Raw genomic sequence first — 21,818 nt, 5'->3', positions numbered from 1 at the left:
ATTTCTAGCTTTGCTTCTCTTGTTTCCTCCCTTTGCCCAAGATTACAGATGACTGCAGATCTTTTAACTCTCTTTAAAAAGATAAAGATCTGATGTGAACAGTAACAGATCTAAACATTACACTGAAAAAGTAAACTATTGTATCTGTACCACATGACTTTGAATATAATTTTTAAAAACTTATTTCAGTGTGACTTTAAAAAAAAATTACGTTAAACCCCTCACGTAACCACATCATGCTTCCCATACTGCTGTGTGAAGACAGGAAGCAGACCATACAGCATGTACAAAACACAAGCGATTCGCTGTAATCCACAGCATGCAGCAACAAGCAAGCTAGTCTCTCCTTTAAAAGCCTAGTATTCTGATTCCTCATTTCAGCATAATCCACATTTATTTTGTAAAATATCTAAATAGCTAACCAAAGAGGGCTCCTAGCTTACAGGAAGTTCTGAGTGTTCTGAAGTTTGATTTAACTCTAAGTCAAAACAAACCACAAGTTTTCAAGGTTTCCCCTACGTCAGGAACTTGTAGGTCCTCTTGTTCCATGGTAGAAATAGACTGCCAGAACAGGTCCAGCAAACTTTTATTTCCAGTTCCTTAAATAAAGCTCCTTTTGACTTTTGATTAATTTTTTTTAAATAAAGGTCATTTTTATTTAAACACATTTCAACCGAGCCATATTTTACTGACTTCCTTTTTAGATTCAACTCTAGCTACTAAGAGTTGTCAGCATTTCTAATTTGCTGGTTCATTTCAGAATGCAAAGAACTCTTAGGAGCAAGTAACTTTTCAAGAGCTATCTGAATGATATTAAAATAGAAAGCATTTCATTGTTTATCTTGAGACCGCATTTAGGACTGTGTGCCCCCCTCTAGGTAACAGAAGAGCCAAGGATCAGTATAGTTGCCTCTTAGACACTATTATAGTAAAGAGTGGATCATTTTATACACTATATTCATATCATGAGTGTAGGCATGCTTGTGGATGATCTACAGACAAGTATCAGGCAGGTATCTTTTGCTACTAAAACCACAAGTTTTCAAAGTTATACCATAATTGGGTTTAATTACATGTTATTTTCACATAATACAGTCAGAGGTAGATGATGGCAGAAAACCGAATTTTTTTAGACTTAACAACAGAAGAAATCCTGACTACAAACAACTAGCCAGAACCTAAGAAGCTACTGTCATTCTTGTGCATTATGACAATTACTTCTATGTAAACCGTTAAAAAATAATTTAAACACAAATTGTTCTTGTCTACATTTGTAGGCTGAGAGGGAAAAATAGGAAATGTGGCCACATTTTCAGCTCCCTCCTCCCAGCTCTTTTGGCAGTGCTACCCATCCTGTACTTCAATTATATCCTCCCTCACACCGCACTACTATTCTCATACCTGATAAGGAGCAATCCGGGCTTTTGTCTCCCTTGCTGCTGCAGCTGCACCACCATAAGTGGTCTTTCCAGGGTAAAATGGAGAATCCCCAAGCTGGCTTGTCTTAAAGAGAGAAGTGTTTCCAAGTGACTACAGAAAGGTGGTATGATAAGTGGTTAGGAAAATGGCTACACATTCAAACTGATTAAAATTAAGACTGTGCAGTACTTACAGGAGAAGGAGATCCAAAAGCAGATAAATTGAATGCAGGTTTTTTAGAGCTGGCTGCATGATGCTGTGAGAGGGAATGAGATCTTTCAGCCTCTGTGGACCAGAGCAGCGGTGCTGAAGTATTTTTTGAAACTGTGATATCTGCCAAAATGAGACATACTGTATGTAAACGTCTTATGCAGAGAGAGAACTTTAATATTAAAGATCACACTAACTCCGGAGTCCTTCAATACAGAAAAATAAATCTTACAGAATGAAAAAGTCCCCCAACACTCATTTCTCCAGCATTCTCAACCTTCAGAGTTCTTCAAATAGATCAATTTCATATATGGCAGGAAAACCAAGTATCAACTCTGAGCATGAAATCTGCTCACAGAACTGCAAATACACTACATTTGAGTAATCTTTCAAAAGCCTGCGCAAAAAGTTAATATTATTGTATGCTTCCAATGCAGAGCCATTTTATTTTCTCTTCTTCCACAGTAACATAAAAAGGAATGCATAAAACACTGGTGCCTCTATAATGATACCAAGTTTTTCTATGTTGGTAAAGGGTCAGAGGCCAGAATTGTTAGAGATTCTGAACCTGAAAAATTCCCCAAAGGCTGATCTAACAGACTTAATGACATATTTTCCATGTATGTTTTATGGAGACACACCAGAAAGCTCTAGTAAACTCAGGTTATATTGCTAAAGCCTGGCAACATCTATTCTGAATTGTAAAAATACGTTCTCCAGAGAACTTGCTAAGCATGCCTCAATTCCTGTTTATATGGAGGACTAAAGCTGCAGACGTGCTGGTTGCCCTTTCTCAGTGAGATCACCTATTTATTTTTTTTACTTTAAAATGGTGTGCATTCCTTACTGAATTCAGCAAAAGACATGGCAGTACTGACAACTGATACCTTCTACCAAGAAAAGCCAAAAGAGAAGCACAAAACTTGTCCAGGCAGAATAGCTTCTTGATTGACTCCTGGTGGAAACACAGGAGGACATCTGGTGTTTCTATTTGTCACTTTCATTTATTCATATTTAGCCAGCTGTCAGTTAGACATCCTGAGTCACTCTTCCTTGCAGGCAATCAACCTAGCTGCCAAACTACTGCGAATCATCTTCTGTTCCTTCTATCTCAGTTCAAGATTTAAAGATCACCTCGCTAAACATGTGTTTTTATCAGCACCAACTATTTGCAATAGGGTTATATTAAAAAAGTGACAGGATTATATACTTCTAAAATACAAAAAAATTAATTCTAACATCCAAAGCTGACATTCACCTACTTTATTTACTAAGGTGATGTGCAATAGTAAAGAATGCAAAGTACCTCACGTTACCAAAAAAAAACATCTAGAGAACATGAAAGTTATTACCTTTATCAGACGCTCTAGAGGAGAAGCCACTCGTCGTTGAGATGTTATCATCATCATGCTGAGAGGTAGAATCTTTTATTTCTTTTACAAGAGACAGTCCAGGACTGCCAATGCCAAATGAAGATGATGTAGAGGGCTGACAGTGTGGTACTGTGGAATCCAACATGGTGCAGTTCAAATGGCTCCGATGAAGAGAGGGCCTTGTTAACACATCTGAGAAGTTCAATGCAGATCTACTCGTGGATGGTTCTAAACAAGAACAGGGAGACAATCAGCTTTCCTGTAGGCAAGCTCACAGAAGCCAAAACCTGTTTTCGATCAACAGTCATACTATTGCCAAGTTCTAAGCACAAAAATAGAGAAGCTGAATTTAACTTGCTCCTCATCCAGATAGGGTTTCATCTAAATGTCTGATTACAACAGCAACACTGCTTGCAATACTAAGTATTAATGTCACATTGAGAAGTAGTTAATTATGAGGTTTTACAACACCAAATTCTGACCCCATGCTCAAGAGTTTTAACACCAGGTCTTTCACTATATCAAACATGTATGAATGCCTTCTTCTGACAGATAAAGCTTGCAATAAGCTTTAAAAACTTTGGGATGACATGGCAAGTTGCAGACAATGCTGTAGTTTATACAATCTTGTAACAAAGGTGTTAATCTGAACACATAACATGAAACTGTGTATTTGCAGGGGTTTTGGGGGAGTTTTGTTTGTTTTGGTGCCCACCTCCACAATTCTATAACATCAGGTCATGCTACAGGGAAAAAATAGAATCATAGAATCGTTTAGGTTGGAAAAGACCTTTAAGATCATTGAGTCCAACCACTAACCTAACACTGCCAAGTCCACCATAAAACCATGTCCCTAAGCGCCACAGCTATACGTCTTTGAGATGACTCAGCCACTTCCCTGAGCAGCCTTTTCCAATGCTTGGTAACTCTTACGGTGAATAAATTTTTCCTAATAGCCAATTGAAACTTGAGGCCATTTCCTCTCATCCTATCACTTGTTATTTGAGAGAACAGACTGGCACCCATCTCACTACAGCCTCTTTTCGGGTAGTTATAGACAGCCATCAGGTCTCCCCTCAGCCTCCTTTTCTCCAGGCTGAACAGCCCCAGTTCCCTCAGCTGTTCCTCATCAGACTTGTGCTCCAGACCCCTCACCAGCTTCATTGCTCTTCTCTGCACTCTCTCCAACATCCCAATGTCTACGACTCACTAAACAAACAGAAGAGCTATTAATGGATATCTTGCCTGATACCCACCTAAGTCCACAATCTCTCTCAGGAATTCTGGGAATTAACATGATTTTGAGTCACTATCCTCTTGATATTTGCACTGAAGTTTAAACAAGCTAGTTCAATCTTCATAACCACCACAGTCTCAGTAATTAGGTCTCCAAAGCACTGACAGATTTTTAAGACTGTTCTGCTTGAGATAAAGAGTTATCAGGCTGAAGGTTGACCAAGCAAAGGAATACAGGCTCTAGCACATCAGTATCTCAGAGCTGATGAAACAGGTTTTCTACAATTTTAATAGTAATAATAATTATAAAATCTTATTCTTAACTATAGCAAGAAAGCTTGGTCTTCAACATCCACAGACTGCAACACAAGCTACTAAAGGCTTTAGGGTGTCCATCTGCTCCTGATTTCTTGGAGTTAGAAAGTTTGCCATGCAGCTGTTCTTACTGAAAGGTCCTTTCACACAGTTCTTCAGGAAAGCCAACACATGTTCCTCATTCATGAAGACCTTCTCTATTCCTTTATCCAAACTTACTCTCAAACCACAGCTACACAGAAAGCAATAGAACTCCTTACATTGGCAACAAAGATATTTCCTCATTGTTTTTCCTTCTTCCAACAACAGAAGCAACTGACTTTCTACACAGATGGTTATGTACATGTGCTTAGATAAAGCTTCTCTCCTTATTAAAAATTAAGTTCCACAAACCTGCTACTTTAAGAAAAACTCAAATGAGAGTACATGCAGATTTACAGAAGAAAACTACAGAAAGAGTTAGTCAGAGGCACTGGATTTAAAACATAATCTATCGTATGGTAAGGTAAGGGTTTGCAGACTTCTTTGCCAAGGGCCCAAATAGGTTTTCAAAGACCCCATGCTAGCCATGCACGCACCTTAATGTTACTGAATATTTTAATAATAATGTCATAAACCAAGCTCCCCAGTTATCCATTAAGCTAACAAGGCACTTTACTAAATTGACTGAAGAAGCCCAAAGGAGAAAAAAAAATAAATCAGGACATGAAAACGAATTTTCCCCTGGCATTCCAGCATGGGGCCTTTTGTTTTAAAGACAACAAAACAAATTAATATTTTATTAACTCAGGCAATAAGACAGACTTCCATACCAGATGTTTTAAAAAGAAAATACAACCCAGAACAGTTGCAAATGAATATTATCAATGTTTTCCACCTGGTTAGTTGACTATCTGAAGTTAACTGATGACTTTGATGACTTCTAAGAGCTGTAAGACAACCTCCAGTATGTTTCATAGTTATGTTTAGAGTTTAAAGCTAAGACAGTTTCACAAACAGTTGCTGGGGTCTTTTTGTTTACTTTGGGGGTTGGGGGGGGGAGTTGTTATTATTATTTTTTTTAATTTTGTCAAAATGGTCCTTCCAGCTTCCTTTAGAAATTTAGATTCAAAATCAGAAATCTGTGAATAAATACAGATGGCCAGAATACGAAATGATTTTTCACATACCTTCTAAATTAATTCTTGCTGATTCAGGCGTGACTCGCCCATCAATCATTATGGTATCTTCATTTGCATAATCATGGTGATAGTTTACTGGATTCTCTTCCTGGTTTGTAGATTCATTTGTATCTACACATTCATCCTCACTTTTATTGAAATACTTCTGTAACCATCCTGGTACAATGCTTTTCACTGATTCTGTCACCCTGCTAATGATTCCCTGCTTGAAAGAAAAAACACTTGTTAATTACACAAACACAGTCAACAGCATAGGCTGGGATGAAAGCTTGCACAGACCTTGAAGACAGACAATAAATAGCAAATATTCGTAACAAGAATTAGGTAGAGTGAATTGATACTTGACATAGGATCTCCAGAACTCTGGGACACGCAGGACAAAAATCCACCTAAGATGGATTTACTAACTTATCAGTTTCTGCACTTCCCAGTGACCTCAGCAATGTTTAGAATTCTGAAATTTCAGCCAAAGTTCACTATAGGCTTGTGAAGTCACAAGGCCATCAGGAAATTCTATTTCTAAATAACTCCTGATGTACATACTTTTTTGACGACTCCTCCTCTTCACATCCTCACTTGAAAAACCACCAAAACCAGAAGCTCAGCAGCTATCTACAGTGATAGTGATAGCCACAACAGCTGAGATCATCAGTGAACTTAGATATTTCTAATGTTTCTAATGCTAAACTGCAGTAACAACGTGTATTAAAAAACCCCACTGTTATGCTCTGAACAGTTAGGGTATCCTGAAAGAAATCCTGGAAGAAACACAGCTATAGTTGAATAACAGATACTTCACTACAGGACTGTTAAACAGATCAATTCTGATCAAATTTCATTTCATGCTATATTAAAGTTTTGGATCTCCAAACATTAATATTTTGCAGTTACTGAACACACAAAAGCCACTTCCACGTTGACGTTTACCAATTATTTGCAATGCTTACATTCTACATTTAAGAAATATTTATTTACCCTTTTGTTTTAGGCAATCACTTGGTTCCCCATCATGCCCTCAAAATTTCACAACACACTTTCCTGTCAAATCTCAACCCGCACAGCAGAACGCTCGCAGCATGGAGCTCCCTCCTCCTTACACTGCCTGCAGCCGCAGAACCAGCTGCTGAACTGCAAGCTGCAAACAAATGTGACAGCTAACTCAGCAATTTCAACACTTCGAAAACTGAAAAGCAGCAAGAGTTAAACAGATTTTTGTTGAACTCCATCGTCAGCTGCCAACACATGTATCAAAGGCTCTGCCAAGGTGCTTAAAATATTTTTCTGAGCTTAGGAAACAAAATTTTCTAGTCAAAATTGTTATTCAGGTGTAGAATATTGAAAATATTCTTTGAGGATGTAACAGATACAGTCTAGTAATCTATTCTGAAACAAGAAGAACTCTGCTGTATTCAACTGCCTGTAAAAATGTAGCACACAAATTAAAACAGGAGCCCAAATCACTTATTGAAGTCTTTTGTACATGATAATGCAAACACAAACTTACACAATTTATGAACAAATTAGACAACTCTGAATTTGGAGTTAAGAGGGGGATGGGGAAAGAGCGAGGAAGGGAAGGTAGGAAACAAAAAGCCTTTTCACAGAAAGCCATATTAATTTACAATTTGACGTTTTTCATAATGATCTCTAATTTCATCTTGTACTTGCGCAAAGACAGAATAAATATCCAGGGAGAATTTAAACCTGACAGAATACAGCATAATAAACACATCCATCACAATTACTACACTAAGATGCACGCAAGTACACCATGGTCAGGATCTTGCTGCTATTCTACATAAATACTAAGCCTCAGCTTTCCAACAAAAACTACTAACTGCATGTAATACCAGAGTTCACAAACAGTTCGGTGCACAGTACCAGCAATGAAGCGTCTCACCTTACCCCATCCCCAGCCCCTCTTTCCCTGTGACACACTCTCCCCCTTTTTGGGGGGTAAGTATTTTGCTGCTATGAATAAAAGCTTATCAGGAACTCACAGGAGTTAAAATTTGCCAAAACGAGCAAATGTTTGGGTCACAAACTGCATCCAAGACAATGCTCTTTCCAAAAAGCTAAACTGAATTCAGTATTGCTAGAGAGTCTCTCCATCAGAAAACAGATATTATTTGCCATAGAACAGATTCTCTTGCTGAAGAAATCCCAGGACTGAAAGCTACCTGAGACTCAGGATGGAAGATGTAGGCATCCAGAAGAGAGAACACACAATCATTAGTGATCCAAGTAAGTAACCGGAGAATCTAACTACACCAATAATTAACCAAGATGACATTTTACCATCTATATCTAAAACCAGAATGGTTTGACCCTTTCTGGCATGTGGCAGCCTTGCTGGCAATCTCCACATCATCAGCACTTTAAGACTAAGCTGGGTATCACAGAGTAACTTCCCAAATCAATCCAGGAGCTGGAACTTGCTCAGTGCAGCCATACTGTGGCAAGTCCTAATAGCCTGCTCCATCTGGCTGAGATACAGTGGAAGACAAGAAGCATAGTTTTATGCTCCAGAATACTGCTGGCTTAGTGACAAAGCAAGGAAAAGCAAAATATATGGAAATGCACCTCCATTTTCTGACTGCAAAATGAAAAAGTTGATTAAAGGCACTGTGAAAAAAATCGGCAGGCCATTATAAACAAGCCACCATCAAATACAGATCTTGCTAAATAAAAAAAATCATACCTCCCCCTAAAAATAACACATGCACCCCAGGTATACACATTCACCAAAAAAAAAGAAAAAAAAAAAAAAAAAAGAAAGAAAAAATAATTCCTTATGGTATCTCCTTCCAGCCCATCACAGCTGAAAACTGATCAATAAAGGACCATGGCTGGATTCCTGTCCAAGTCAGGCAGTTAAGGTACAACTGACTAGCTACACTTTTAAACATGCACATTCCATATCCTTGCTACGACATTTCTATGCCTTATATCGCCTTTAAAGCTGGAATTTTAGTTTTACTCTAACTTTTCATTTTCTAGCTCTACAGTTCCAGCACATTGGTTTGAACACTCTCTCTGCCTACACATGCAAGACAAGCCAACCCTGCCAGCAGCAGAGCACCCTCCCTCTAGTGCTCCTGCACCACCACCTCTGTATTTTGTCCATCCCACTGACACAAAGAGATCTTTAGAGGTGAAATACAGAACACACAACACAGGATGACTCTAACATGCTTATTCCTCTAGCAAAATCTGAGCAGACCACTCAGATCCCAAGCCCCTGGTGTCACAATTTTGTACCAGCCCCTTCCTGAACACCTTCATTCCCTACAGCTACACCAACCACGCTACTGCACAAAAACTCTTCCAGTTCTCAGGGCCGGGTTGGGAGCGGAAGCAGCGGTGCTGGCACACGGCTTTAACGCTCATAACTCCTCATTTCTACAGGTCAGAGAGGCACCAAGCTTAGTATCGTGGAAGGGCAGAAGATGCCCTAGGGCAATCCTGACTGCGCATAGCAGCGTTTTAGTTAGTGAATGTGTTTTGGTCCTTAAGTGACTGACTTCAGCAGTCTGAGAGCTGCTGTCAGTACCCACGGCTGTCAGCTCATCCTAAATGCATTCATACTCTATTTTCATCATAAAATATCAGCAGGAAAGCAGAACAAAACAACAAAAAACCTGAAAAGAGCCAGTAGCTTAGGAACAGATATTTACAACGGCTTTTCAAATCCTGTGCATCAACCTGTCTGCAGCTCCGCTCGATATATTCTATGTATACAAATGCCACAGCAACAGTAACTACAGTTACAGTTACTCAAGGCATATTGCTTTAAGATGCAACTCTAAGCAAAAGATCTGTAGATACAAATACTAAGCAGTAAACAAACAAGTGTCCTAACTTAGTACTTTAAAATATAATCTCTTCAAATGATCTCTATAAAGAAAGAAATATCCCTAAGTTATGGTCACAGTTTGACGACCAAACTTAAAAGCAGGCGATTTCTTGGCCAAAAATATGTATGGAATAGGATGCTTTTCCCACTCATGTCTTTCACATAGCAATGGAGGAGGACAGTGCTGGCAGGAGTACTCAGCAACGATGTATTACTGGAAAACATCTATTTTTGTAAATGATTTGATCAGTCTGAAAGGTTTAAGTAAATCCCACTATACAACACAGGAAATACTAAAAAAATTATAAAGGTCATACACTAATATTAATTTGTCAAGAGGTGCAAAATAAACAACCAGATAAAAGACCCAATTTCCACTTCACTATATGCACACCTTTGAGAGTATCAAGATTTTCTCCAGGCTTCTCAGATTTTTTGCTCCCCATTTCAAGCTTCAAGTTATTAAAACATATGAATTAGTAAGTCCTCAAAAAGAAAACATGCACCTAATGGTGAAGTTCACTGAGATACAGCAAATCAATCTGACCTCTTCCAGCCATCAGAAAGGAACTTTTGTGCTCTGTCCATCCTCCACGGTTACCTCATGCCAGCTCTGGTGCATTGCAGGATACTCTGGAAACTACCAGAATTCATTAATCTGGCAAAAAGTACAAGCTTCTCTGGTGGACTAATGAGTTAAACTGGCTCAGTGCACCAGAACTGGCCCAGTGCACCAGAACTGGCCCAGAGAGAGAGGAAGATGGGGCAGCCAGGATGAGAGGAAGAAAGTAAACTTCCTCCATTCTGTGTCCGGACTGCTGTTAAAAAGACCATCCCTTTCTCTTCTTCCACTCACCCTTCCCTGGTGCTGCACTGGCACATACACACAGCCAAGTGACGAACTGTATGAGGGCTCTCTCAAATAGACCTAGACAAAAAATCTGTCAATAGACTGCGGCAGTGAGGACTACCCCTCAGGGGCAGCAGGTCACCCTGTGGCTGCAGGGGTGCTCATGCAGGAATAGAAATTGTAACATGACGTGACTGCCTCTTGCAGTGGCACAGACTCAGACTGGCTTAAACTAACCCTGCTTTTGCTATTCAGTGAGTGGTTTCAATTTGGATGTAGGACAGCAGAGTTTGATATTTCATTTAGAAAAAGGACAATAAAAACTTATGACTTAATATGAACAATATGCTACAGGAATGCAATTAATTATGTAACATTTGAAAAACAACAATTTTAAGCCAAGTGGACTAGTGCAGATTCATTTCTAAAAGTCATGAAGAGAAGATTATGATGCCAGGCACCAATGTATTTCCTTCTTATTGCTTGAAGTGACCCTTATTTTCCTGAGTCCAGTTAGCTTTCGAATAAACACCCCAGGGAAATTCAGGTGCTTTATTCATTTTGGCAGTGGTTGCACATCTTTACCACACGATTATCACTTCCATCTGAGTGCAAAAAGCCAGTTTATGCTCTGATTGATAAGTTGGTGTCTACCCCACTAGATTTAATCCTTGTGATGCTGAATGGTTTTCTCTCCAGATTTAGCAGAGTATGATAATACACGTTTTATATTTAGGATTTAAACACACAGTTTAGGCATAAAATTGTCTATCTTATTTATAGGTATTCTCTATACAGTAAGACCCAATTCATTACAATATTTCAACATCACCAAACATAACCGATCATGGAAACACCAAACTCTTCCTCTTTCCCGCATTTATGGTAAGTTTATGCATACAAAGGCTTTCAAGGCATCAAACCCCATAGTACAGTTTTTCCACCTCCTGTAATATACTAGACTTCCAGCAATGAATTAAACATTTTTAGAGCCACTTCTCCTAAAAGCACTCACAAACATGGTACCACAGGTTCAGCACGTAGGAGCGAGTACACGCTATGTATATAAAACACAAGCAAGGGCAGGCCAAATTCTTCAGCAACTCCTGAAATAATGGTGAAATACCATTCCAGGGCAACTCACAGTTTGCTGATGTTCATCCCCTTGTTGTGTGCAGACAAGGTTTTTTAGATAACTTAAGTATATCTCACAAAATGAAGTACTTACTGCTACAATATTTCACTCCTGCCACTTTAGAGTGGCACTCGAAAGTAAATCACCGTCTTCAAAGAAGACCATAATTAAATTTTTAAGTTAAATTTGGTGTTAACAAGACAGTGAAGTACTCTCATGCTCCCTCTGAAATACCTTTCCTATCCATGCCAATCTACAAACTGATCTGACAATACAATGTGCAAATGGTTTTGCAAAATGCAATAAGTCAATCCCGTTGCACATTCAGTATGTTATCTTATTCAAAACATCTACCATGTAAGTTAAAATGAAGAAAACCAAAGAACCATTGTTAATTATCTTCTGTGATCACCTGATATTTTAGCAAAACTCAAAGCCTTCCTACTTCTCAAGTATTGTACATAGGCATTGTCTAGAATACAGAAGTTAAGCCTCATAAAATCTAAATCAGCAGAACCTGCAATCACTTTAAATAGGACACATTTAACCCTGCCGCATATACTTCTTGACTAGATTTTAAAATGTAAGAACTAGTGCCTAGGAGAAACTAAACCACTGACTCTCAGGCACGGCTGCTTTAGCGAAAGCAGCAGCTATAGTTATATCCTTTGAACATTTGAAAGTAGGATTCTGAAACTGTAAAGCCAAGCTAGGCTCACCTCTGCTGCAGGGCAGTAATCTTCGGACATAAGGGGCAGCAGTGTATTTCTGGCCATAATTTTTCATCACAGCCCATCTGACAGAACCAAGAGCATCTCACAAACACATAACCAGTACCTCCAAACACTGTTCTCTTATCAGTAAGATGAAAAATTGCCATTGCACACACAGATTATTTTACCGGTTGTAAGCAATTGCATCTACAAGTCTGTATATATTCTATCACTCTGTAAATTTAATAACAAATACTGAGGACTGACACTAGAAGAGGTGCACTGTCACAGCTCATTTTACCACGTACCTAGTTGCACCACAGTAATTCCTTAATACAGCTACATTCAAACCATTTTAAGCCTTGTTTACATATGCTTAGCTTGGTGTGACTTAAGCTACAAATGTACCTATATTACAGGCTTGCACATACTATTACAGTTTTTCCTCATCAATTTAATATTTTGTTACCGTAAATCTTTCAGTGTTTCACTAGATCTGTAATCCAGTCCCAAAGAAAATGCCAGTTGAACAGTTTAACTCTTCACTTGGTTTACTTTAGTCTTGGAGGTCACCAGACCTTGAGCTCTAATAGGGGAAGGAGTCGTGAGACATACCTGCTTCCAAAAAGGCAGATGATTCAAAATACAATCATAACTAAAAGCAAAGTCAGCCAGCTTTCCAGAACAGTATCATACAACTCTTTCCAACACCAGAGCAATGGAAACAGTGATAAATATGGAGAAATAAAATTTTCTACTGGCACAGGTATTCACAAAGCTCACATGTGCTAAAACTGTAGGTAAGATTTCAGTCCATGTTGGTGTCCAGGTGCTGGCATATACAATTTTCCCCAGCAAATGTGAATGTAAATATGAACTTAGGCTTTCTTTAAAAAACATGGTGGTCACAATCAAGCCAAACACACACAAAGGCACTGTAATTAAATGCAACATGCAATTATGAGATGAGTTATAAAAACTCAAAGGGAACTCCTCCCTCAGAACTATTAGTACTGCTGCCCAAATAGCTTTAGTGCTATTGCATTTCATACACAAAGGGGAGAAAAAATATTTAAAGTCTTTTCTTGTCAAAAGAAGGGGAATGTGTTTGTGAACTCTGCAACAAAAACAAAGAAAAGCAAATCTCATCGTTAAGAGAAGATCTTTTAATTATTTTTGTACAGTAATCTAGGATACCACAATGACAAATAGTGTATCAGCAAACTGCAAAAGTACTTATGCTTCAGGCAAAGTTAAATGAGCTAGTTCATACTTGCCTTCACTCAATTTTAAGATGGTCCAACTGACTTGGCTTCAAAGGTTTAGAGTACTTACCCTGTCCTTCCAACAACAACGTTAGGGAGATAACAATCTCTCACCAGATGTGGTGATAAATTGCAGCAAATAACACTACCTTCAAGTGGCTCAACTGTTAGTGAAATTAACATCTCTCTGGCTTAAATGATGTATTTAAATTGTACCTTCAACTAGGTAGTTGTAGTGGGCAGATAAGACCTGTAGTGTTTAGGCATGAGGAGAAGGCAAGCCAAGACTTTTTTGCAGCACTATAAATAAAAATAAAATAAAATATGGAATATAGTGGCAAGAAGGGAAGATACCTGGCACAAGAGATCGGTACAAGTGAAAATAAGAAATATGTCCAAATTTAGGGCAATTGTTCATGAAATTGCATAAATAAGTAACTTAATACCCTAACAAGTAATAAAAAACTTGCCTAGTGGCTAGAATTCTTCATTAGAAAAATATTGTGGGCATTTAGCAATTATTCAGCATTGAGGACTTATACTGTACGTTACAAAAAGCACAGGAGTTTTCATTATAATGTCTTAGTAGTACATACCAAGAAACATATACTGAGGAAGACTCCTCCTTCTTTTCTCATGACTGTTCAAGTATCACTATTAGACATACCATACATGTACAATAGCTACACAATTAAATATTGGGTTGATTATACCTAATATTAAAAAGCAAAAAACTCACAGACTTTTTGAAATTTAACAGCAGAAAATTTGAAAAGTGTATCACTAAAATCCAGAAGACAAAAAAAAAATCTGGAAAACAGCAATCATAGAGAAAAGCCTCTTAGCTATTCTCTTCTTAAGGGCAACCTTGCAATTTTCTCTAGATAAAATGCAACAGTGAGACAGAGGCATTACTGCTTCCCTCAAAGAGCATCATAGCCCTGAAGACAGAATTAGAGGACAGATCAACAAAAGGATTACCGACCCACCCAAAGTAACACTGACATTTATGCTGAAGCCACATGTCTGTGCGTGCTCTGTGGTCCAACAGCAGCAACAACCGAACCGTGTACACACAGATGCTGTAGGGCACCCCAGAGGTCACCTACTCCAACATCCTGCTCAGAGAAGGGCCAAGAACAGCAGGTTGCCCGCAGCTGTGTCCATCTGGGTTTTGAGCATCTCCAGGGACTAGGACCTCTCTAGGCAGTTCTTCCAACACACTGTCTATCCTTTGAGTTAGAAGATTTCCCTAATATGAAACCAGAACTTCTCATTTTGCAACTTGAGTCCATTGTCTCTTTTCCTGTTGCTATGAACCTCTTGCTCCACCTTCTCTACACTCTTGTCAGGCATTTGCTCTTCTTAAGCTGAATAAACACAGTCCTCATGTGCCTCAGCCCCCTAATCACCTTGGTAGCCCTCGACATCTTTTTTTTTTTTTTTTTTTTTTTGCACTGGAGAGGCAAAAATTGGACATAACACCCCAGATGCAGTCCCAGAAGTGCTGAAAAATCTCCTCCCTCAACATCCTTCCCACATTCTTAGTAATACCACCAAGAATGCAGTTGGCCCTGTTCACCTCAAGGGCATGCTACTGATTCAAGGTTCAACTTGCTGTCCAGCAGGTAGGTGGGGTTGTTTTGTCCCAGATGAAAGACTTGGCATTTGCCTTTATCAAACCTCATGAGGTTCCTGGCAGACCACTTCTGTTGAGATCCTTGAATGGCAGCCCTGTCCTTCATCATACAATAGGGCTGACGTTCCCCCAGGTTTGGTATCGTCTGGGAACCTATTGAGGATGCATGACATTCCTTCATCCCAGGTTATTACTAAAGACGTATAACAGTGTCAGGCCCAATATCAACCCCTGAGAGCCTCTATTAGCAGTCAGCTGCCACTGGAACTTTGTACTGCTGATCACCACCCTTTGAGGCCAATGGTCCCGCTAATTTTCCAGCTGCTTTACAATCCACCTGACAAATCTGTATTTCACCAGCTGGACTACAGGGATAACATGGGAGACCATGTTGAGGGCTTTGCTAAAGTCCAGGTAAACAACATCCACTGCTTGCCCGATGTCCACTAAGCCAGCCCTCCCACCGCATTACGAATTTGTTACACGATTATATGGCAGCCCGTACCTACACTAATCCGAAATAGCTCTGCTCAAACTTTTTTAGGCAAGCAGAAGTTCTGAACTCAGTCCCCTCACAGTCCTCAGAATCATCAGCAGCGCAGTTCCTCCACAGCAGGGGAGCAAGAACCGGTTCTAATTACTGACTAGAGGAATAAATAACTCAGAGGAAGTGATGTGCTGCCAGCATCCAAAGGCAATTTGCAGTGTCCCAGCTAACACAGTCAATTATTTCATCTGTTTTTTTCTTCTCCTAAGATACTGCTCACTAATATTGTTTTTCTCCAATACTTCACAGTCTCCAAGGCTGTCATGACAACACTTCGAAAGACAAAACCCAAAGTATTAATAAAATGCTATAGCAATCATCATCTACAATTTGTTGTACCACTGACAGCAACTGTTAGCCTAAACGAGAGAGAACTGTCAATATCTCAGTTTAAAAAGTTCTTCCCAACCAGGATACATTTTTGTTTACAGTAGCAGTAGAAAGCCAAGTACCACATTTAAATATCTGGTTTGCTAATACAATTTGATATTGTTGGGACAGAGACAAAAGCTGTGATGTTAACTACTAGACCATTCTTTTAAAACAAATCTTTAAATACACATTAAACATTTCTTCAAATCTATTCACTTTAGATCAATGTGCTAACCTACTACTGAACCAAAACAAGCAGAGAGAAGCATACGAATATAAATACAACCACCTAAGCAAGCTTCAAGGTGCAATCTTATCGATAGGACTTAAACCAACACAATTCTACTTGTGGAGGTCCGCATAAACATTCTTAATAAAATTTTTTTAATTAATATTTTCCTGCTTCAGGTTCATGAAACATTAGTATACATTGCTCAATATGATACCCTAGGAAATCTTTAGCATGAGTTTCAAAATTTCCTCCCAAAATAAACCAGGTGGTTTATAAGATTACTTCTGCCTGATGTCACCATCCACCAAGAAAATCCCATGCGTACATCAAACAATAATTTAAAATTGGTCTACCTTCAAGACAGTAGCAGGTGATAATGGAATCATTTAGACATTGCTGCATCTAGTTTAAGTTCCCAATCCTGTACCTATTCCATTCGGGAAGAACATTACATGATGTTTCAAGTCACTTTGTGAAACTCACCCATTCAGAAAGGTTTTCACGACCAGGACCAGTGAATGTGCCTTTCAGTGGCCTTCTGGTCCCCCATTTCAAGCAATATCCTAACTACACCAGGACAAGACCAACTAAAGGCACGCTGAGCTTATGCTGGTTTCACCAAGGAAAACATCCTTGGACTGTTCTCTTGTATATCAGTGTAGCACATCTACATGTTCCTGCTCCGGCAGGGGGACTGGACTAGATAATATTTCGAGGTCCCTTCCAATTCCCAACATTCTGTGATCTACATTATAAATATGCACTGGCACGTACATACATAAGAAAAACCAAAAATTTATCACTCCCCAGCAAAATTTTCAATCTACAAATATTATCTCTAGTATCAAACAACTCTAAGCTGAAGCTTAACATAAACGTACAGGTTTATAGGAAGGTTATAAAGCCTTTTCAGATAATTGTTTTTTCGCATGCTTCAATCTGCTTCCATGAAAGCCCAGGAGAGCCAAAGTTCTCTACACTTTCATTTGATTAACTATTAAATAAAAAAATAACCAAGAAAGTTATTTGATTCTCTTCTCCTATAAGTCACATCTCGAATCTTTGAAATGTGTATGTTACCTGGATGAGAATGGCACTGTTCCAGGCTAAACCAGCGTACATGCACAAAAGTGCAAAACTAAACATAAAATTAACAGGAACAAAGACATACTATACTAGAAGCTGTGTAATAAGTCAACAATGTAAACACTCATCCCATTAACACATCCACACTAGTAATTCCAATCATCAGCCTACCTAAATGGCTCAGACAAACCAACATTTAGAAGCACTGAGGCCACATCCAGAGGATGAAACCCAGATGTTGAGTGCAACAGCTCCCTCACACGTGCTTAGCTCTCAAAGAAGCCATAATTTTAACCCAAGTGCCTAAGCTCCTTACACAGTACAGAAGGAAGCTGGACATTTCAGCACGAGACAGCTGAATAAACAGGTAGCACACTAACCACAGCGTAATCTAAAGTCAATGCATTCAGTGTGGACCTGTCAGCATTTAGCCACCAGGAAGGCACAGTCAATGGGGAGGGACTCCTCAGTTCTACTCCTAGAATGCTCAACACAGAGACACAAAAAGGCTCTCCTCTTTCCAAGATGTGATTCCCACCCCACAAACCTTCGCAATGGGCAAGTCTATACCATCTTTAATCAGCAGTGCTGCTGTTTTTGTTTGTTGGTTTGTTTAATAACATAGCTGCTGACAGTGCACTTTTTGTAAGGCTGGATGGTAACTCAGAAGGGAAAATACCAGTTTAGTTCCTTCACTAGTAAGGGAATTTGTGCCCATTGTCTGCAACCTCCAGGAGAATGCACAAGCTGCAAGTCAGAGTCCTTTCTTCCAGGCAGCATCTGTTCACTGCTCCTATTTGAGTCTGGTTTAAAAAAAAAAAAAAAAACCACACACACACAAACATAATGAAGCACGGCTCTGAAGTTTAATGATCAGGTACCTTTGGAGAAAAGGCCGGGAAGTATTAGGCTTTGCGTGTTTGCTCCAAGGAACATCTAACATAAAAGAAATTAACTTCTGAAATGAAGGATCAGAGCCTGCATATCTCCAGTCTTAGAAGGCAATGTCTTCGTATACATCATCCTTCTGGCTCAGTGAATCACGCATTCTTTTTCTGGATAGTAACACAGCTTCAGCCAGAAGAACTGAAGACAACACACAGCTTAGCAACTGGGATATCCACCCGGAAAGTGGAAGATGTAGGTTGACATCTCCAGGCAAAAAGAGAATCTGAAGCAGGGTCTACCACATTCTGAACAAATGCTTTAGCTAATAGTCATGAAAAGGCAGCAGCAGCACATCCTCTTCCAACTGTCTTCTAAAGCTGTCGCTGTACTTTATAGAAGACTGACTCTGCAGCACACGGTGGGCGTGACCGGAGAATTCTCACCTGACTGAACTCCCCAGGAGACTATGGCAAAATAACAACATCCAGAAAGCAGACAATCATGAGCCAGGCATCATGCTAATCATCTCCCGTTTAAGTAAAAAAAAAAAAAATCGTATCCTAGGAGCTTTAAAGCTATTAGTTATACTGCGTACAGTACTTAGGCACCTTCAGAGCTTGGTGATACAGGACCGAGGGCTTCCAGGACCACAGTCTTGGCTGCAAGCACCAAGGACGGCTCTATTAAAGTATTTCTATGAACCTCCTTATTGATAATAGTTAGGGGAGAGGGGGAGGAGAATCAGGAGGTATAACCTCATGTCAAGATTGCATTGGGCACTTTCATGTCTTCCCAAACTCATTACTGAGATGCAATTAACACTAAACCACAGAATACTTCTGCAAAGTAGATATCATATTGAAAATAGGAACACTTGTCAATTAATTTCAGTTTAAGCTCATTCGCTACCCAGAGCTCATCTTTTTCTGTAATGCAAGCTAGCAAGCTGCATAGGGTTTAAAAGCTACCCATTATAACAAATGCACATGGATCAGTTTGCCTATTTAATCATTACAATTTTTTGCCCCCTATATTAATTTCCCCACTATGTTAATTTGAACTATGTATTTGCAGCATCCATTCTCTGGGCAGAATCCCACAGATATCCCCAAGCACGTGTTTGCTTTGGCACATTGTCTAAATAAACCTACTGGAAAACACACAGAGATAACAGACAATAGAAGAGTCAGAAAACCATCTACACTTATTATTTTAAGGTCCTCTGTAAGCTTTATCACGTATCTACGTAGTAGTCAACACATGCAAGATATGGCGATTTCAACATTATCATTCACAGAGGAGCTTTCAGTATTTGTCCTGTAAGTGCAGCGATCCTTTGTATTACAGGTCACCATCCTATCTTTACAAGGACAACACTGCTGATCAGTAGACTATATAAAAGACGAAGTATAGTACTTCCCGAACAATAAAAACTAATTGAGCAACAACTCGTGCATAACACACCCTCAATTTGGCATATAATATTCAATCCCTGAACTTATGTTACTGATTAAATAATGTAAAGGTTTCGGTTGAACAGGCAAATTCAGGTTCATAAATACACGTGCAAAGGCATCTCCAGAGCACTGTCTCTGGGCATCTTCAAATTTCTTGATTAAACAGCAGTTGGGAAGGATCTCTCTTTCTCCCCTCCCCAGCCACTCCGAATGGTGTGAGATTTTTGTGCTTTAATTTACAAACTGGTTTTTTTGTAAAAAAAAAAAAAAAAAAAAAAAAAAAAAAATTCTACTCTGCCCTACAATACAAAGGAGACCAAATGCCTTATGAATTACATTTCACTTGCACTGCATCAGCACATTTAGGCACAGACAAGTGACTGAAGAAACTACCAGATGCAGACCTCAGGGTTCTGCATGCAGCATCCTACCAAAAAAAAAAAAAAAAGAAAAAAGAAATCGAAGATGCCGAACTGAATAGCACCCCCACAAACTCGTTCGCAATTTGAAACTTGTCAAGAAAGGCAAATATTAGAAAGGATGGTAACCCTGCATCAACTTAAGCAGGGGAGCTCACTCTGAGACGGGTGCATGCAAACAGCAAGCACAGATGGTTCTTTCTGGTGCTCGCCCCGGGGTCCTTAAAGAATCAGACGGCCCGGAGTCAAAACGATCACTCGGCAAAGGGGGAGCCAGCCCACCCCGGCCGCATGGCGGGGGAAGGAACATCTACCCCGAGCCGCCTCCTCCTCCCGCCGAGCGGGCCCATCTCCCCCGGCCCAGCAGGAGACAAAAGGGAGGTGAGGATCCCCCACCCCCGCGGGCCGGGGCGACCACCCCAACTCCCACAATCCCCGCGGCCCCGGCGGGAAACCCTTCCCCAGCCGCCGCCCCCCGAGCCCGCTCCGCCGGGAAACCCCGGCCCGCAGCCTCGCACGTGGGGAGGGGGAGGGAAGGGGCGGGGCCGCCTCCCGGGGCGCCAAGGGAATGAGGGGGGCACGGGGAAAGGGGCCTCCCGCCGCGCCTCACCTGCTTGCTCCTCGCATAGGGTGGCTTCGCGGCGCCCAGGTGGTACCGGCGGGTCCGGATCTTGCCGCCGCCGACCCCGCCGCCGCCACCCGAGGCCATGATGGGATCCGGCCCCTGCTCCGTCCCCTTCTCTCCCCACCGCTGCTCCGGCCTCGCCGCGCGCGCGCCGGGCCCGGCCCCCGCCGGCCGCCTCGTGCGGCCGCGCTCCTCCGCCGCGGCCCGGCCGCGCTCGCCTCGCTGCGCTGTCACCTCAGGGACGCGCCCGGCCCGGCCCGGCCCGGCCCGGCCTCCTGCGCCGCTCCCGCCCGCCACGCGCCGCGCGGCCTGGCGCGGGGACTCCGCGGCCTGCCCCTCCCCGCCGCGCCAAACCCCGCGCGCGTTCGCCGGGCTCGTTCTCTCTCACGGGCGGGAGCGCGCGCGCCGCGCCGCCTCGAACGTTCCTCTGCGCTCCCGCGCGCGCCCTCCGGCTCGCTCACTCTCTCTCTCTCTCTCTCTCTCTCTCTGTCTCGCGTTCCCCCGGCGCCGGCCGGCCCCGCGCTGCCCGCCCGCCCGCTCGCGGCCGAGCCGCTGCACCCCTCCCCCTCTCCGGCCGACCAACCACACAGCGCCCGCCCGGGCGGGGCTGCGTCACTGCGCCGCGCGGGCTGCGTCACAGGAGCGGGACCGCCCGGCAGCCCTCGCGCGCTTGGGCACGGCCCGCCCGAGGGAAGCGGGTGGGGCGGGACACGGGGCGCGACGCGACGGCGGCCCCGAGCCCCCGCCGCAGGGCCGGCTGCGCCAGAAGAGGCTTCGAGGGGCTGCCGGGACTCGCGAGGGGAAGCGGGAATGACTCCAGCCCCGGGCCGCAAGCGAAGGCTGGGAGCGGAGGTTCGTCACGGGGGTAGGCCGCGCCGGCGTGACCCCGAAAGAGGTGGCGCTGGCGGCGCCTCCGTCTTCTTCCTTCGTCCCGCGGCGCTCCGCCTGTCCTGGCGGCGTGACCTCCCAGGGGACACAATTCACCGTAACGACAGCTTCC

The 21,818-nt window shown here is 41.7% G+C and overlaps 1 protein-coding gene across 4 annotated transcripts in view; it reads right to left on the bottom strand.

Moving 5' to 3' along the window:
• Positions 1–21,389, bottom strand: part of NUP153 (nucleoporin 153) — a 46,433-nt gene extending 25,044 nt beyond the window's left edge. For 2 of the 4 annotated variants that reach the window (XM_080338928.1, XM_080338930.1), the window contains exons 1-5: positions 20,804–21,389; positions 5,723–5,939; positions 2,982–3,230; positions 1,613–1,752; positions 1,402–1,530 (exon numbers count right to left, since the gene is read on the bottom strand). In XM_080338928.1, the coding sequence (XP_080195054.1) occupies positions 1,402–1,530; positions 1,613–1,752; positions 2,982–3,230; positions 5,723–5,939; positions 20,804–20,902 (834 nt within the window). In that variant the 5' untranslated portion in view covers positions 20,903–21,389. The remainder of the gene's footprint in view (positions 1–1,401; positions 1,531–1,612; positions 1,753–2,981; positions 3,231–5,722; positions 5,940–20,803) is intronic. The other 2 variants (XM_080338931.1, XM_080338929.1) reach the window with 2 other exon arrangements.
• Positions 21,390–21,818: the final 429 nt, after the last annotated feature.

The sequence above is a fragment of the Nesoenas mayeri genome (genome assembly GCF_963082525.1).
Source record: "Nesoenas mayeri genome assembly, chromosome: 2".
In the NCBI taxonomy this organism is placed as follows: domain Eukaryota; kingdom Metazoa; phylum Chordata; class Aves; order Columbiformes; family Columbidae; genus Nesoenas; species Nesoenas mayeri.
This window is presented reverse-complemented; position numbering and strand designations above follow the sequence as displayed.